General features: G+C 53.4%; 3 protein-coding genes across 5 annotated transcripts; 1 reads left to right on the top strand and 2 right to left on the bottom strand.

The window, feature by feature from the left end:
* Window positions 1-1,238: 1,238 nt before the first annotated feature.
* GALR3 (galanin receptor 3) lies at window positions 1,239-9,151 on the bottom strand. 3 transcript variants are annotated; one of them, XM_057388111.1, is made up of 4 exons: window positions 7,213-9,151; window positions 6,644-6,711; window positions 5,651-6,022; window positions 1,239-5,200 (listed from the first exon to the last, which is right to left on the bottom strand). In XM_057388111.1, the coding sequence occupies exons 3-4, from the start codon at window positions 5,998-6,000 to the stop codon at window positions 4,309-4,311; spliced, it is 1,242 nt and encodes a 413-aa protein (XP_057244094.1). In that variant the 5' UTR covers window positions 6,001-6,022; window positions 6,644-6,711; window positions 7,213-9,151; the 3' UTR covers window positions 1,239-4,308. The 3 variants fall into 3 exon arrangements, with proteins under 3 accessions (XP_057244094.1, XP_057244086.1, XP_057244077.1); XM_057388103.1 differs by lacking the exon at window positions 6,644-6,711; XM_057388094.1 differs by lacking the exon at window positions 7,213-9,151 and having other exon boundaries at window positions 6,538-7,109.
* Window positions 8,482-9,379, top strand: LOC130587165 (noggin-like). Its single transcript, XM_057388133.1, has one exon. The coding sequence runs from the start codon at window positions 8,482-8,484 to the stop codon at window positions 9,247-9,249; it is 768 nt and encodes a 255-aa protein (XP_057244116.1). The 3' UTR covers window positions 9,250-9,379.
* Window positions 9,380-11,994: 2,615 nt separating this feature from the next.
* On the bottom strand, window positions 11,995-16,697 carry GCAT (glycine C-acetyltransferase). The gene is made up of 9 exons (XM_057388120.1): window positions 16,458-16,697; window positions 16,246-16,376; window positions 15,554-15,655; window positions 14,881-15,027; window positions 14,446-14,600; window positions 13,861-13,943; window positions 13,315-13,486; window positions 12,765-12,886; window positions 11,995-12,361 (listed from the first exon to the last, which is right to left on the bottom strand). The coding sequence occupies exons 1-9, from the start codon at window positions 16,666-16,668 to the stop codon at window positions 12,210-12,212; spliced, it is 1,275 nt and encodes a 424-aa protein (XP_057244103.1). The 5' UTR covers window positions 16,669-16,697; the 3' UTR covers window positions 11,995-12,209.
* Window positions 16,698-17,872: the final 1,175 nt, after the last annotated feature.

The raw sequence follows: 17,872 nt of genomic DNA, 5'->3' as shown, positions 1-17,872 counted from the left end.
TGATGAACTGACCAACCCCACACCCTGTTCAGCCCCGCTGCTTTGCACTGTCGGTGGGAAGTGGGGAGGGAGTGGGGAGAAGATYGGTGTCTTTGAGGGTTGTATTTTATTTCTCATTCTCCTCCTCTGACTTTSTTAGYAATAAATKCAYTTSATWMTTTRAGTAGTGCCTGTTTTGTCCATCAAGTGTTTCCTCCCTGCTCCTTATCTCAACTCATGAGCCCTTTTGTTAATTTTTTTTCTTCGCTCTTCTCTCCCCAGTGGTGGTGGTGGGGGAGAGTGAATGAGCAGGTGTTGTGGGTTCCTGGCTTTTGGCCAGCATTCTAAACCACCACATCCACATCCACACAGCTGCTGGCGCTTGCCCCCTCAGCAACCTGGTTGCTGAGGAGACCCTTAAGGGGCATAAAGAGCAGGTCGCTGAAATGCTCTTTATCCCTGCAGTTACTTCAGTCACTGATGTCTCTAAGTAGACACCTCTTAGAAGCTTACCTCAAACCCAGGAACACATCTAGCCGACACTCAGAGTGAAGCTTTTAGCCTTGGCACACGTGATGTTGTCCACAGCTCTTTAGGCCTTTGTCTTGCCTGGTGCTGGGTTTTTTCTTAACAGCTTCCGACAGAGGGGAAAGGTGGGGGTGCTGCAGCAAGCCGGGAGCAATTGTCTTGCTTCTTTTGCAGCAATGTTCCCCCCATGGGAGGAGAGGCAATAAAAAAACGAATGGTTAAGGGAAATTTTGCCACTGCTTTAGCAGTAACACCAGGTAAGAAAGAGAAAAGGACATCTGATTTTCATTGGGGGAAAAAATATAATATTATGTAGTATATATAATGTATAAGTGTTCTATGAATCACTGCTGTCAGTTATGCCTTCCTGCCTCAGGGCTTGAAGCCATGGGCTGCCCTGAGCCATATCATGTGTTTGGCACTAGATGGAGAAAAGTTTTAGGTTTCCTTGTGTCAGTCATACCAGAGCCTTAACTATCCTGTCATGCTCAACAGCTGTGTCCAGAATGAGAGTTAGGTGCTGAGGCAGGAAAGAAGCTGTTCCAGGGTAGGATGAAAGATGGCTTCACACTGTCCTGAGAGCTGTTCACTGGCACTGCCTGGGTTTCTTCCTGCCTCTGGCCTAGAGACTACAGCTTCTCCCAGCAGCTTTTGTCTGTCCTTGCACCCTGTGCCACAGATTTCCCTGCACAACCCGAGAGGTTGGTGGCAGTTTTCTGCATTTCCCAGGGGTGTCTGCTGCAGCAAATGGAAACAAGAGCACAAGTTTTCTTCTCCTATTTATTCTCCCATTAAAATGACTCCAAMCTCATCATTTTCTTTGTGCTACACCATCCAATGCACCTCCCAGATCCCTTCCTGAGCAATGATTCATGCCTGTCCTCAGGGCCATGACATCAACTGGGACTTTAGGCTTTGCTTCCCTCTCATCACTACCTGCCTCCAAATACACTCTATTTCCCCTCCAAATTCAGAGGATGTGATGTGCTGAATTCCCAGCTGCTGAACCCAGCAGCAACCTCCCTGCCTCTGCTGCTGCTGCTGTGCTGTAAGATGCAACCAAAACCAGCCAAATTGAGGATCTGGCTTAGGCAAGCGAGAGCTGAAAACCTGCTTGTGTTTCACAGAGGACCCAGGGCAGAAGCAGCGACCCTGACAAGGCCTCCCAGCAAAGCTGGATGTTATTAAATAAATGACCTTTCTCTGGAACAGCCACTTCACCTACACAATCGAATGCAAGGCGCACGCTGCAATATGTGTGAACATTGAGAATTTGTTCAGCTCTTCAGCARCCAAAATAATTAATCTCCAGCAGCTGAACTCATTTATTCCCTCCACCTTTGCCTATCTAGCAGGCTCCAAATCCAGCACTGCAATTATCTGCATTGCTAAGGAAGCCCCAGGAAGCCTCTCTGGCAAACTTGCACTCTTTCATCCACTTCCTTTGCTCACTCTGTGAGCAAAGATCTCATCTATCACAGAAAGGTACTTACAGAAAGATGCCTTCTTCATGCATTGTGCCTGGCCACCCTGGAGGAGCAGACCTGGGCAGGCCAGGGCCTGTGGRGTGGCTAGATGTAGGAATCATCAAGTTTTGATTAGGAGGTATGGCAAGCAGCGTTTCTCTAGGGTTTTTTTGTAAAAGTCTCTGAGAGGGAAAKAGAGCACGTAGTTGTTGGAAGAATTAAAATAATCAGCTCATAACCTGCTAAGGCTGGTCATGGATTAGGAGCCAGCAGCTAAACCCAAAAGCAAATAAGCAGAATTCCCTTCCCTGGGCTGCCAGATTTGTACACAGGGTCATAAGTAGGATGAGTTTCTTGGCACCTGGGTCTGACACCTCCCAGTGGTGTCAGGCTCATGTCACACATGCTGGGGAGAAGCCAGACACCAGAACCAGCACATAGTTGGCAGGACTGTCACTCCACAGAGAAAAGCTGGTGCTGACCACTAGCTACAAAGCCCTGACCTGCTCACACCTCTCCCATTTTATCTAACCTGTTCCAGACCTTGGAACAGCAGCACTTTACTGATGTGGCAAACCAGCCTCTGCAGCGTTAAAGATGAGCATGTCAGCCCGAGTCATGAAAGGCAGGAAAGAAAATAAGAGAAAAGAGTTATTAATTAAAGCAAGAAGATGGGAGCAGAGACTGCAGAATGCCAATAAGTCTGGAGGGAAGGCTGCGTGGAAAGCAGCAATCAAACTCCTTCAGGTTTAATTAAACCTGACTCTATATCAAGGATGTGACATCTTTGGTTCACTGCTGCTTTTGAGCTGAGAAACCAGTTGGAGCATGTACACTGTTACTGGATAGACAGGAATTCCCTTCTGGCTCCAGAGCCTTCCCAACCCAGGCTCAGTGCCTGCCCTTCCTGCTCAYGTGCTCCCCAAAACCAGGGCTTAGCACCAGGCAGAGCTTAGTGAAGGGGCATGGGGCTTGCAGACACTTGTCATGCTAAATGCACCTTCACCCAAGATCTTCCCTGTCCTCTCTGTCGTGTTTCATTTGGGCTTCACCCCAACGTGCAGCAGTCAGTCATGATCTAATCTGCTCCTTTTGCAAGCCAAGACCAGGAGGAGCAGGATCAGGGGTGAGAAACAGCCCAGCCACATTTGAGCAAGAACAGGCAGAAACCAACTGTGCCACATCTTTGTTCCTAACTGCTGTTCCCTTCTCCCTCTAATGCTTTGTGCTGTGCAGTGAGCCTTCACCTGTAGAAATGATGAGGCCATGTGAGCTGGCCACCAGCCATGGCATCATGTGCAGAGGGTGGCTGCAGAACTCGCTGTTCCAGGAAGATGGGTAAGGCACACTGGACATGTTTCTGAAAAACATCAGCTATAGAGGAGCAGCAGCTATCATGAAAGGGCAGGAGTGGAAAAATCAGAAACAGGGATAGAGGTGAGGGAGGCTCAAAGAGCAGAAAGCGTCACAAAGCACTTGAATGGAAAAAGAAAACTAATTCCCAGCACAGCTCTTCAGCTGGCCTTCACAGAGAGAAAGGGATGTCCTTGCAGCTGAGCCTCTAGCAAGGCATACAGCAGCTTCAGTGTGTGTTAGAAATACCACGTCACCTGGGAATTAAGAGTGGGCAGGACAAAGCAATAAGGAAAGATTTATGCAAACAGAAGAAGGGAACAGAAAGAGAAATAAGAGGGAGATCTTGTTCATGCACATCACAGCTCTGCAAGCTGCCTGATGTCACCCAGCCCACTCTGCAATGCCTACAGCASTGGCTGAAGCCAAAACCCTTTTACTTTTGACACAACGTCCGGTACCATGCACTGGGACAAGTGAGGACACCRGAGGATTTTGTGGCCCATGCAGGCGTCAGGACACCTACCGGTGCCACGACAACCTGTAACTGTTCCCCAGCTCCAGTATGGAAGTCTGGGTGTCCCACAGTGACACAGCTTTTCCTAAACACCTTTTGTCAAGCTTCCCCTCTTTCACCTGCTTTTAAGAAATTATAGGTACAAACCTGCCTCACATTAAGGGTTACATACTCGGGATCCACACAGTATTAATTAAACACTGTAAGTAATTAACGAAAAGGAGGGGTGTTGCAGTCATTGAAAGTTTACTGTGAACMTTGAGCTGGGATCATAGCAGGTCTCAGACATGGCTACAGGATTGCAGAGGATTTAGTTTAATGGGTTTGAACGAGCGAGCTCATCTCTCACTGCCAACATAAAATCATCTCAGTGGGGATAATGTGTGCACCTGATGATCCTGGAGGAAAGCAAAACTCTGTGATGTGGTTGGAAAATGTGATGCAAATGGAGACTTTCTTGCCTGTCTAGCCCTTTTCTAGGGCTTCTTCTTGGTCTTGTCCTACAGTTCCTCTTAGAGGGATCATGCCTAGGGAATGGCCAGCTGTTGCCAAACTTTCCCCCTCCATTCGCTCCTTCTGAACAGAGACCATGGCATCTTGAACCTGCCGAGTCCATGCTCTGGCATGACTGGCACCCTCAAGGTCCCTGTTCCTGGTGTTCTCTGGGACGTGAGTCACCTCAATGTTGTCTCCATAGAAAGCTCCCATCCTGTTGGTGAAACCTCTTTCCACATTGACCATATGGACTTTCCTTCCAATTCTCTTCTTCTTTTTCCTGATCTTGTTCTGGAAAAAGATGCAGGTGAAGACCTGCTTGAAATGCTTGCGGAAATGCTTGGAGATGAGGGAGTAGACGATGGGGTTGAGGCAGGAGTTGGCATAGGAAAGGCAGTGGGAAGCCAGGCGGAAAGCATAAGTGGCCCGGTTGAAGGGAAAGTGGCCAAACCAAAAGCATAGGATGACCAGGTGGTGGGGCAGCCAGCAGAGGCAGAACAGGATGGCCACAGTGACAATCATCTTGGTGACCTTACGCTTGGCTTTCCGAGACTCTGAGATTCTTTCTATGGGGTCTACAGAGGTCCACAAGAACCTGATGGTCCTAATGTACGCCAGGCTCACCACGGTCACGGGCAGCAGGTATCCAAATACAAACGTGAGGATGTCCAGGACCTTTCGGCGCTGGTCCTCCCAGATGGGGACACAGATGGGCACACCATGGTAATGGATTATCTGGTAGTAACTGAGGTAAGGCCCTGCAAAGAGCAGTGACAGTGACCAGATCACCACAATGGCCACTCCTGCATTTTGGGAGGTGCGGAGGTCCCGGGACTTCAGTGGATAGCGAATGGCCAAGTACCTGGCAAAGAAGGGAAGGGGAAARAGAGACAAAACACAACATGAGTGAGATGAGGCATTTCTCCTGCCCTGTGGAGCTGCCAGCTGTGCACCCCTTCCTATGCAGCCACCCATGTCTTCCCTCCCAAACATTTTGGGAGAGAGGGTTACAGTGAGTTCACAAAAGTATCAGGGCAGACTGAGATCTCTATCATCTACTCTGCTGTGCTAGCTCAAGAAGGGCAAGCAGTGTATCTCCTGAACCAGGTAASAGAAGGATAGGAGCAGGACTCTCCTGTTTCTTCAGATCTGTGTTGGCGTCCTGGAGGTTTTGCTGTTCCTGGGGAGACCCAACCTGCCTCTTACCGGATACCCAACAGGGTAAGGAGTGGCCTTTCTCCCACCCTTGGCCCATGGGTGGCAAAACTCATTGTCCCTGAGCTGCAGAACTCAAATGGAAGGGGACACTTACCTGTCAACAGAGACGGCAGCCAGGGTGAAGCTGCTGGCATACATGGTGAGGTAGATCAGTAAATGCACAGCCTTGCAGGCAAAGGCCCCAAAGAGCCACCCATCCAGGGTGTAAATAGTGGCCTGGAAAGGGACACAGCAGATGATGAAGCACAGGTCAGCCACGGCCAGGTTAAGGATGAAGAGGTTGGTGGTGGAGTACTTGACTTGGCCATTCCACAGCAGCACAGCCAGCACCAGCCCATTCCCCACAATACCCACAAGGAAGATGAGGGAGAAGATGATGGGCACAATAATCCCTGCTACTCGTAGCTCCAGGCTGTCAGAAGAGACATTCAGTCCCCCTGGCATCTTCCTCTTAGACTGCAGGGACCTGCATGAGGAGAAAAAGGATAATAGGCCCCAAGGTGCCTGATGCCAGCCTTTGACACCCACATTTTGCCCAGAGATACCAATCCAGCCAGCTGGTTAAATGATACCACCAAGACCCTTGTGAAATTGCTGGCAACACTGCTGTTGGGATCAGTCAGCCCACATCTGCCTGGCTTGAGCAGAGCTGAAGCCTCTTTCTCTTGCCCAGATTCACACTCCCATCAGAACATCTCCTATGCTTCCAGCACCCCAGTGGCTTCCCCCTGCCCTGCCATCTGGCCTCTCCTATGTTCCTCCTGCATCCCCAAAGCTGCTAAACCCATTGGGATTGCTTGCTTTGGCAAGTCTAAACCCTGTCTAGCATTCAACAAGTCTGACCATGAGACCATGGGGAAGGGAGCTCCAACAGACTGCGAGTGGTCCTGGCACACTCATCCCAGGCTATGCCACCTCTGGCAGCAGGGACCTGATGCCTGGATCACACTCCCGAGCAGCRGCACTCCAACACACTCCTACCCCAGGGGAACTCCTGAAGCTGGGAACCACCTCCACCCTGGAGCTGGCTGCTCCTTGCTCCCTGTGCAGTAGTTACGCTCCACAGAGGCGAAGCAACTAAGGGCACCTTTTCCTAATGCTGAGAGGTGGTCGAGGGCTGGATGGTGGCAGGTAGGTGAGGATGAGGAGGAGACCCTGAAAAAAAATATGATCATCATTGTGAAGAAGCCAGTTATTACCACAGCTCAAGGTRTTGTAATTTGCTGCAAAATTTCCTCCAGCCCTGAGTAACACTGTGCTCAGGCAGAGAGCACCAGCAGCCTGTCTCTGAGTGAGTCTTCCCCTTGTTGTGCTATCATTAGAACAAATTGTCCTTCCCTGAGCAATAACACAGAAGGAAAGACACTGTTATCTAGCTACTGTTGACAAGCAATTAACTTGTTTTTCGGTCATGACAGCTCCTTGACTCCCCCATCCCTCAGCTCGTGCCACTTCTGCTTCCCAGCTTCTTTGTGTATCACGCCAAAAGACTGCCTCTGCCACTCTGTCTCTTTGATCCCCTCTGTCCCACAGATAGATACCCACCAGCTTATCCATCTGCCCCCATGGGATATCCTTCTGGGCATGCATATGCACCAGGGCATCTCTGCTCAGGGAGCCCGACGCCACCTTTCAGCTTTGGAAGCCAGCACTCACCTTTTTGAGGAAGGGCCTGCAGCTTTGCCACTCGTTCAGGGGAGACCTCCAGTCCAGCTCAGGCAATGTTAGGAGGATGCAGACCACTGAAGAGTTTATCCGGGCAGCTCTGTCATCCCAGTCAGTCCTGTCCAGCGCTCCGCTGCCTCCCGCTGCCTGCCACCAGCTCTGCTCTCTCTCCTTCTGGAGCTCCTCTGCTCTCTCACACTCCCCCTTTTCCCTCCCTCTGCTCTTGCTGCTGATCCATAGTTCTCTGTTGGTTTTTTTTTCCCCTCTCCCTGAGGTTGGAGTTAACTCCTCTCTGCCCAGGTTTCCTGCACACTCAGCTTCTCCCTGCTCCTTCTGCAGAGGAGGGGGTGGCAGAGAAAGCTCATTACTCTCTGGTGGAAGAGGGAGGATGCAGTGGGGAAGGCTCCCTTGGACCTCAGCAGACACCTCTTGATGTTGGGGGTACAGGACATGCTATCCAACACCTCTGGGGAGTGTAAATATCCCACCACTGTGAACCTGATCCCTGCTCTGTCCCTGGGATAGGGCCTTAAACCCTCTGCAATTAATTGCTGTTACTAGCTGTTGTTAATTAATTGTTAGTAGCATGGCACTGAGCAGATCAAGTCTCTCCCACAATGTCTGACCTGGGGAAGGAGGAGAAAGCAGGTTTTGGATTCCATCCAATCCAGGTCTGCACTCCCCCAGTACTGCAGTGTGGGAGGGAGGACAAGACCTCCAGGATGGTCACCTGCAGAGGTCTAGCTCCATCACAGCTGCCTGGGACAGCATGGGTGCTGGCTGATTTGCCAAGAGACATCAGCGACCCACACAGCCTTCCTGCCCCGCCGCTCTGCTGCTGTGTCCATCCTGGTGATAGGACCCGTGCCCTGATGTGCGTTAAGGTGGAGTGCAGCTTGGTGATCGTTTCTCAGCAAAGCTCAAAGGCCACCAGCTTCTCTTCACTGGGAAGGTCACAGGTGCCTCTTCCAATGAGGAAGCAGGAGATGGAGAAGGAGGCGCTGGCCCCTTCCCCTCCACATTAGCCCCAATATCCCCACTGGCTCAGTGGCACCCCTCAGCCTGGCAGGAGGGACCATACAGCCTGTCCCCGCCACCTGCCCCTCTGGCGGGAAGGAGCGAGGTGTTCCCGCCGCTCCCTATCAGCCGCTGTAACCAGGGAAAAGGGGAAGGCCATGCCTCGGGACGCGGCGATAACCCAGGGGATGCGGCGGAGTGCAAGCCTGCAGTCGGGCACAGCCTGCCACGGCGCCGCTCGCCATGGAGGGACCGCACGGCAGCTGCCTCATCCTCCTCCTCCTCTGCCTGCTCCCACCACTGGGCATCCCAAGCCCACCGCCGCCGCCGGAGGAACCTCGGGAGCTGCTGCCGCCACCGTCCAGCACCGCTGACCCCACCGCCCACCTGCTGCGCGGCCACCCCTCGGCCCCGGTGAGGCCCTACAGCCTCTCGCTCTCCCCCAAGGATTATCGCTACTCTCCCAAGCCCCGGCACCTGCGACCCGGGCGGCTGCGCCGGCTCCTGGGCTCGGCCTTCGACCCCTTCTGGATGGCGACCGAGGAGCCCCGGGGCCGCAACGGCAGCGCCCTCGAGGAGAACCTGGAGTCCATGAGCAGGGATCTGGCCGAGGGCGCCGGGCGGTACCACCGCCAGCTGTGGCGAGAGGCGGAGGGGCTGGAGCTGCCCGCCCTGCTGCCCGCCGCCTCAGGGCTGCCCCCGGAGCTGCCGGCGGCCCTGGCCCGCCGCCTGCGGCAGTGGCTGGTGGAAAGGGCCACCTGCCGCCTCACCTCCGCCTGGGTCGATCTGGGACCCGTCTTCTGGCCCCGCTGGGTGCGCCACACCACGTGCGAGAGCGGCGGCCCCGGCTGCTCCTGGCCCCCCGGCATGTCCTGCCGCCCCGCGCAGCTCACCCGCATCAAGCTGCTGGCCTGGCACTGCTGGACCCCCCAGCAGCCGGGGCCCCAAAACTGCGCCTGGCGCCAGGTCCCCTACCCCGTCGTGGCCGCCTGCAAGTGCTCCTGCCGCTGAGGGGGCTGCGGSGCTACAGAGGCACCAACTGGTCCCCGTTCTGGCAGCCGAAACGCCTGAAAAGGCAAGCGTCTGCCTGCACTTAAGCCTCGGAACAGGGAGAAAATCCCCTTACGGAAATAAACCTCCAGAAAGGAAGTGGGGATTGCTGTGCTCGTTGCTGTGTCTCGCCGAAATCCCTGGGTAGCGGTTGCAGCTGCTTTGCCCCTCTCCCACCAGTGCAGTGAGGCATTAGCACCAGCGGAGGCCCTTGTGCAGCATTTATCTCTAGCAAAGGATGAGGGATGGGGAAATTATGGCACCGAGTAACAGGTTCAGACCCTATTTGCATCAGCCCCAGCAAGCTCACTCCAAGCTGGGGCATCCTTGCCTGCCTGGGTGGGGCTGCAGGCAAGAAGCAAGGCAAGGGAATTCCAGCAAAGGGTAGAGAGAGGTGGGTCACTGCTCAGGGTGGAACCAGCAACGTGGAGAGGGGCTGGAGTGAACCAGCGGGCAGGGGGCCAGGTTTGGGACTGCAGTGAGACAGCCTAGTGAGGGTAGAAGAAGTGGGGGGTGGGCCACGACCCAGAGCTGGAAGCATTTGTGGGGCTGGGTGCGTATGAAAATGGCATGGGATGGGATAGTCCCCTACTTCGAGGTAAAATGGGTAAAATATGTGGATGCCCCACTGATCCCATGGTGCAGAGGGTGACAGCTCCAGACCCACAACTGCCACAACAACATACAGGGTACAGGGTGGGTCATGGAGCCCAGGGTCAGAACTGCATCTTCCAAAAGTGGCATCTGCCTCTACATTCCACTCAGCAAAAAATCCTCTGGTTTCTAGGCTAAAAGCTGCCTAGAGCTGTAGATCAGACCTAGGCTGGGAAGCCTTGAAGAAATTAAGAATGGGAGGATTTGCCTGGGAATGCAGTATTAATGTGGTGCCTGCAAGTCAATGGGCACAGCATTATTCATTTCCAGCATGACATCATCTGACCCTCCTGCCTTCCTGGGGCCCCAGCACTCCCCAGTCTGCTCCCCAGACAGCTCCCACAATCTGGTGCAGGGCTTGGCCTTGAGGCAGGCAGAGTGCCAAGGGGCCTGAGAGATAGGGAGGGGAGAGAGAGGTCAGTACTCCTGGTGAGAAGAGGAACAGAGGGGGAAGCCTTCATGTGCATACAGAAATAATTGTGAGCATCACAGGAGGGAGGTTGCTGCTGCTCTGGCCTGCAGCTGAATAGCAAAACATGGGTATGGCTGCTCTCCCTCTGAGGGGGACTTGAAACCTGGAGCAGGATTAAACTGCTAGGGTTCCCTGCCCTGGGTGGAGTCAAGGCATCAGCAGGGCTGCAGAAGACCAGGGGAGATGGGGAGACCAGGACTGGGGACCAGCAAGAGAGAAATGTGAAGGAGCACGGTACAGGATTGCAGAGGGAGKGAACAAGGGGTACAAGTCCATTGGGCTCAAAACAGCAGTGATTTAGTTTAGGCTCTCAACCTCCCTGTACCCAAGCCCACCTGGCTGAAGCTCCATCTCTTCAAATTTGCAAGAGGGGCCCGAAAGCAATCCCCTTGCCTTCCCCGCTACAATTCCCATGCCAAAACACTGCCTGTTGAAAAGGGGCTGTAGCACTTCGAGGCCCTCCCACAGAAAGGGAACTCTGTATCATAGTTTATCAGCAGGCTGAGCTCAGGGCCTGCGGAGGTGGAAAATTAAACAAAATCAGCACACGGTTACACTACCAGCTGTTTTAACAGGGTTTGGTTGCAGTCCTGTCAAACCTACAGAACACATTTCTCCCCTGTCCTCTGCATCTTGTGAACCCCTACAATCCTGGATTAACGCCTATATTCTTCTGCAGCTGAGGTCAGGTCAGACATTAWTGCCCTGTGGCTTGCTCCCTTGACTGCCTAAAGGCACACAGCAACTTCAGAGCAGGTCTATGCTGATGTGACACAGTGCTCAGCACACTCCATTTCAGCTGGAATCTGTCCCTGGCTGCAGCTGCTCCTTCAGCACATAAACAGCTGGCAGGACACACAATTTCTGATCTGGAGCAAAACTGATGCAAACAAAGCAATCCTAAGAGATGCCCAGGTCCCACTTGCTCCTGCTGGAATGCTGAAATGCTATACCAGCACAGCTTGGAGGAACAAACCAGAGATTCCTGCCACATTGAAGAAAAATCAAGGTTTCTGTCACCTGCTCTGCCCCTGGCCTTAGCAATATGCAGGTCCTCTCACCATGCTGCTGGCCTCTGCCACCTCAGCTTGCCTGCTGAGCTTGCCTGCTGGCCTCTCTGGAGCAAGGYGTCTTTCCCAGGGCAGGTTTGGGACTACTGAAGCAATTGGTAAAGCCTTGTAGCTGGGTACAAGCGAGCCTCACCTCTAACACATGAGAGCGAGAAGGAGAGAAAGAAGCACTGGAGTTTTGGCTGGCCCACGTCCTCTTTCCTAACCAGCTGCTGGTGGCAGAGGTTGCAAAGGGCTTGGGAAACAGCCCTGCCTCGGTGGGGGATTGCAGCAGTCAGATCTGCCACGGTTATGCTGCTGGACCCACAGGACAGCATAGAAGAAACAGGCAACATCAGACACGTCAGCAACGCTGTATTTCCATCAGCAGGAGACAGCAGGAACTGCAGTACTTCAGCATATGGACTGAGGCCTCAGGGAAAACATAGCAGCGTGCCTGGTCACAGCATGAGATGATGGGGATGGGGTGCAGCTCCTGGATGAGGAAACAGGAGGCAAACAAACATCTGCTGCGCTGCTGGACACCTTTAATGACACTTTAAAGTGCTGGTTGTCAGTGCTACTGCCAGCATGCTGCAACAGCCAGCTGGCTGCCTCAAGAGATRCAGGCTGTGATGCCTTGAGGGACGGTCCTGCTTCTGGCAGTGTGCTGCTCAAGCCTTTTTCCCCGGCAGAGGCACTTGGTTGTGGGCAGGGATGGTGCTGAGGAGATGTTTGCTGGCCCGTCAAGGCAGCGCTCCATGTTTCCGTCCCACCTCGGTGAAGGCTTCCACRCAGCGGTCAATGTCCTCGTCACTGTGCACGGCCGAGATCTGGACCCGAATGCGGGCCTTTCCCTTGGGCACCACAGGGTAGCTGAAGCCAATGACATAAATGCCTGGGGAGGAAATGCAGGCAGTCAGAGATGGCTGGGAGGAAAGGAGGCAGGCTGAGATGTACTGGGTGACAGATAGGCTCCCCTCCCCATAGCCACTTCCAGACTTGAGGGTTTTCAAATGCCATCTGCTCCTAAGCGTGGAAATTAGGTTTAGGGCCAGTGATGGGGGTGGAGTCTAGCATGACAGGACAAGAGCATGAATGGAAATCCCCTCCCTAAAGAGAAAGAAGGTAAAGCCAGCAACATCTGGGGGAGAATATGAGGATGTCTGCAGCTGGAGGGTGGAGGAGTAATGGATTTCATGCAGGAACATCCTCCAGAGGAGGGCTTGTGGTGACACCACCACCAATTGTGCCTTCCTGCAGGGAATGTGTCTGCATCCTGAGCTCCCTCCCTGGATCACCTCTGTTCAGCATGTCCTCTGCCATCACTGATGCCAGCCGAGCATCCCCCAGCATGACTGGACAGATGGGGTGATCTTTCCCCGAGATGGTGAAGCCAGCTGCTGTCATCTTACTTCTGAACCTGGTGATGAGAACAATAGGATGAGTCAAAACCTCATCACCCCTGTCCTTGGAGACCACTGCCTTTCTTCCTTCTGGAAGCCCTGGCCACTGGAGACAGGTTGAAGTTGGTCCCACTGTGAATCTTCTGTGCAGGGCAGAGATCTCTACTCTTGGAGTGATCTCCTGGCCATGTCCTGCTCAGCAAAACAGGACTGCAGATCCTTGAGGGGCAGATGTGTTCAAGCACACAGAACATCCAGATGTGGCACATCTGTCTGCACATCTGTCTACTATAGACAGGCACATCCTGCAGGCTCCCCTGAACTCTGACTTGCAAACTATCTTCACAGCTATCACTGGGGAACGTGGTGTGTGTTAATAAATACATATGGACAACTCATTCCCAACAAAGCTGACCCTGCTCCCACCCCAACACGGCCCCCTCACCGTTGGGTTTTGGCAGCCATAGACTGTGCAATGGCATTGCTCTCCATGAGCAGGTCCAGGGCCTTGGATGCACAGCCCACCACAGCAGGGGGCAGGCTGTTGGAGAAGAGGTATGGGCGGGAACGCTGGCGGAGCAGATCAATGAGGGGTTTGGGACCAGTTGTGTACCCGCCTGCAGATGGAAGAGAGAGAACTGGACAAGGCACCCAGCGTGACCTGCTCAGAGCAGGGCACCTTGATAAAGCAAACCTGGAACTCTAACAGGAATTTAATTACAAACCAGGTCTAAAACACACAGCTGATGCTTTTGACCAAGAGTTTCCACCTTGACCCCAAAGGGAAACACATGAGAAAGACAACAGCATAAGGAGCACACAGCAGGATCTCCCTGAACCCCACAGCAACATCACAAACCAAGCTTCATGCTACCAGTGGAAGAGAATAACATGCATCTGTTACTCTATCATTAGGCAGAGGAAGGAAACAACACTGATGCTGTAGAGTTCTTTATAGCATACGGGACYCTGAACAGGAAAATGCCTTCACCTGCAGCTCCTCCAAGAGCTTTTCCCAGGGTGGAATTGATGATGGTGACTTTGTCCATCACCCCCAGAAGCTCATCGGTACCCCTGTTGAAAAAGGAATATCACGTTGTCAGTCGTACYAGCACGCACCAGGGAAGCTCTCAGATACCTCAAGGGAAACAAAACACCATCAGCCAGGTCTCTGGCATCTCCTCCCTTGTAGGGAGGAACAGCCCCTGTGATAGTTCAACCCTTCCTTTCCTGCAGAAAACCTAAGCTGGGACCTCACAAAGTAAGAGCATGGGTTCTTCATCCCTTACAGATGGGAGAGTGCTCAAACTTCCCCCACAGAAGTTTAATAGTCCAAACAAAGAACATGCCAGGAGAGGCAGATAAGATGGTCACACCATCCACTACACACTGCAAAGCAGCTGACACTTTGGGATGGATCACTGCTAAAGTATCACCCTTCAATCTCCAGGTATCCCAAAGTTGAGGTGCAAAGCCTTCAAAGAGTCCCCACACAAAACCATGTGGGTCATCAGCCCTTTGGCCTTGCTTCAGAATTGGAGCAGAAGGAAGAAACAGGTGTGAAGCCATCACTTACCGGCCATTGGGTCCCAGGAAGCCTGTGGCATGGCATTCATCGATGAACACCAGGGCATCATACTTCTGGGCTAGCTGGCAGATTTCCCTCAGAGGTGCAATGTCACCATCCATGGAGAAGGCACCATCAGTGGCCACCAGCCGCAGTCGATGTTTCTATTGGAGGGAAAAAGGCATCCCCAGGSGTGAAGATGTCACCCTGAGGAGGGGGACTGGCAACGGGACATACTCTAACTCCTGTTTGGAAAGGATGTATCTAACTGAGATGGGGAGATCTGCAGTGCAACCATCTGCTTTGCCACCTTGCTTAACCCTGCCTGTCAGTAAAAYCACTGCCTATTGCATGGGGAAAGGCAAAGCTCACCCTCCAGGACTGGTTACAGGCAGCACAGCTAAGCAAGTGCCCTGCCACTGGGGTGGGAGCAGACCTCCATACCTGTGCCTCCTTCAGTTTGGCCTCCAGGTCCTGCATGTCCATGTGCTTGTAGCGGTACTTATTGGCCTTGCACAGGCGGATCCCATCGATGATKGAAGCGTGGTTCAGCTCATCCGACAGCACTGCATCCTCTGGGGTCAGCAGGGCCTGCCCATGCCAAACAAAAAGGATCATCCTTTGCTCCAGATGCCAGCTCACTAAGATCTCCCAGCCTCCCTCAGTACAGAGAACAATGCTATGATTGAGTGCAGCTGCCACATTTCTCCTGGCACTGCTACATTTTGTATTTCCTTCCTAGCCACCTTATACCGTGCTGTCTTTAGGCAGGCTCTTCCTTATGATTTCTGAACTCAAAACCTCCCTCCCCCTTCCCTAACATGACTGGGACATCACCCCTTCCCCTCAYCTACGCTTTTAGGGGGACTACTGGCCTCCAAGGAAATGGGAGCCCTCCCCAAGACCTGGAACTGATTGGACACAGGGGAGGTGAGGGCTGGTTAAATGCCTCTGCATGTCTTCCCTGGTCTAAGGGCCCCAAGCCAGGGCTCTACACCACCAGTCACTGCCATCTTTTCTGGCACACAGAGCCCACATCAGAGCCTCTGGAAGGCATGGCAGCCACATGGCTGTTACCCCCCTCCTCCATGCACAACAAAAGGAAAGCCTTATGAACCTCAAAGATACCAGCATTGGCATCAAAGCAGCTGGCATAGAGAATGGCATCTTCCCGCTGGTGGAAACGGGCRATTTTGTCCTCCAGGTCTTTGTGTATGCTCTAAAGAGGAGAGAGGAGTAAGAGTCAACAGTGGGGCAGCACAAGTTCTTGCTTGCCCACTGCTGTTAAATGCTGACTTGAAAGGGGAGGAATCAGCCAGGTGTTTCCCAGAAAAAGAGTGTGTGCATGGAATAAGTTAGCTGAGTTCAGCAAATGCAGCCCTAAACTATGATTATGGGTTTGGGTGCCAAAACCTCAGCAGAGAGACTCCAAGCTCCCCATGCACAGGACAGAAGCTCTGCTTGTTCTTTGCACTCAATCAGGCAGGGCTCAAAAAAGGCTCCAGCAGTGATAAACTGGCGTGGGTCTGATGGAGCCACTTCAAGTCAGGTTCACTATAATTTTGACCCGCAAGAGAGGGGAAAAGGCATTAATTTTCTTAATTCAGAAGGGTGTTTAGCTTCTTTGCTCTCTCAGGTGTTGTAATGGTTTAAATTGGCGTATTTCCAGATCTTTGGCTAGTGGGGACTTGGCAGGCTCTTTTTCTCACCGGGACACGTGTAACTTAGTACTGCGCACGCACGCCGAGTGGGGAAGTCTGCGTGGACACCCTGCGAAAGACCCGCGGGGAAAGGGATGCTGCCCGCTACCTGGGTACCGCAGATAAAGCGGACGGAGCTGAGCCCAGCGCCGAACTTCTCCAGGGCCTCCACAGCGGCACGGATCACTTCGGGGTGGCTGGAAAGCCCGAGGTAGTTATTTGCGCAGAAGTTGATGATCCCTGCGGAAACAGAGAGAAGCAGGGACATGGCACCGGGAGAAGGGACCGAGAGCCTGCCTCCCCGCCGCTCCCCGCACGCACCGGCCCCGCCGCCCGCCAGCTGGAGGTGGGGACCCTGTCTGGAGGCGATGATACGCTCGCTCTTCCAGGTGCCGGCGCCGCGAATATCCTCCAGCTCGCTCTCCAGCCGCTGGCGGAGCTGCGCCGCTGCCGCTCCCGACGCGGCCCGGGGGGCGCCGGCCCCGCCGGCCCCACCGCCCCGCAGCGCCCGCACCGCCGCCACCCGCCACATCCCGGCCCTGCAGCTCCGCCCTGCACGCCCGGGGGCGGGCCCCGGCGCCCAATCGCCGCTAATTCACCACGGGTTAATTCCTAACCAATGCCCATTGGCCGCCGGGGCACCGCCTCCGTCGGGCGGGGCGGGCGCCGCAGCCGCTGCAGCCGCTGGGAGCGCTCGGATACTTTCTCTAGGACGCGCTCGGCATCTTCTTTGGAGGAGAGATTCYGTCCCAAAAAGCTTAGGCAGAGCCAGGCGATATGTGATACCACGGGTCTGAGGGATTTTGGGGGTCCATGAGATTTAGGAACTGGAATGGGGTCGTGTACTGGGATCTGCGGGATTTTGTAGTAACAGTGCACCACRGACCTTAAAGATCAAGCCGAGGAGCATTAGGTGCCTCTACCTAGGGATTCGGGGTCCTTAGCACAGGTGACTTAGATCGTGGCAGCTAGGTAGTTTATGGGTACCCACCACTGTGGATAATGAAGAAAGGGTCTGTGGTATTTGGGTATATCCAGCTGAAGTGACCAATAATCCATTGGACAGAGAGGTTTTGGATTTACCAGCTGAAAAWTAGAACACCCAAACCCATGGAATTTGAGCACCTCTGGCTAAATGTGTGTGTAAACTATAGGCCCAGTGGCTTTAGATGCAAAGACTCACAGAGAGATAGGATGGTTTCGGTWGGAAGGGACCTTAAAAATTGCCTAGTTCCAAGCCCCCTGTCATGGGCTAGGACACCTCCCACTAGACCAGGTTGTGCAGAGCCCCATCAAACCTCGACTGGAGTATTTTCAGGGATAGGGCATCCACAGCTTCTCTGGGCAACCTGTTCTATCTGGATCAGACATYTCCTTCCTCCACTACAGCTCATGGGAGAATTCTGTGGCCACAGTGGTTCAGGCCATTCATGCCAGGGGAATTAGGTACCAGGTTCTTGAAAAGTGTTCRGGGTCTTCAGCTTATATGTTCTGGGAGCCTTTGATCCAAGAGTCTTAGGAACAGGAGCCCACAGGGACKAGGTGCATCCTGGCCAAGGATTTCAAGGATTTGTGAAGTACACAATTTGGAATCCTCAATGGCTAAAAGACTCGGGCACCATTTGCCCAAGTGATTTAGGAAGAACAGGCTGAAGAATTTGGGAGTCATGGGAGAGGATGAAAGCCCTGGGCTTATGAGATTTAGGCACRGCAAGCCCAAGGGTACTGGGTACCCA

Source organism: Malurus melanocephalus, unplaced genomic scaffold, assembly GCF_030028575.1.
Source record: "Malurus melanocephalus ecotype Western Australia unplaced genomic scaffold, MMel_1.1 scaffold_17, whole genome shotgun sequence".
NCBI classification, from domain to species: domain Eukaryota; kingdom Metazoa; phylum Chordata; class Aves; order Passeriformes; family Maluridae; genus Malurus; species Malurus melanocephalus.
Note: the sequence above shows the minus strand (reverse complement) of the source record. Positions and strands in the feature narration are given on the sequence as shown.

What these genes read in the sequence shown, in the direction of transcription:
- GALR3 (XM_057388094.1), bottom strand. Translation starts at nt 6,734, where the DNA reads ATGATGATCATATTTTTTTTCAGGGTCTCCTCCTCATCCTCACCTACC. An exon ending in GCTTCAGGAGTTCCCCTGGG is followed by an intron (nt 6,023 to 6,537) that starts GTAGGAGTGTGT and finishes CTCCTCATGCAG; the next exon opens with GTCCCTGCAGTCTAAGAGGA. An exon ending in GCTGCCGTCTCTGTTGACAG is followed by an intron (nt 5,201 to 5,650) that starts GTAAGTGTCCCC and finishes CTTCTTTGCCAG; the next exon opens with GTACTTGGCCATTCGCTATC.
- LOC130587165 (XM_057388133.1), top strand. Translation starts at nt 8,482, where the DNA reads ATGGAGGGACCGCACGGCAGCTGCCTCATCCTCCTCCTCCTCTGCCTG.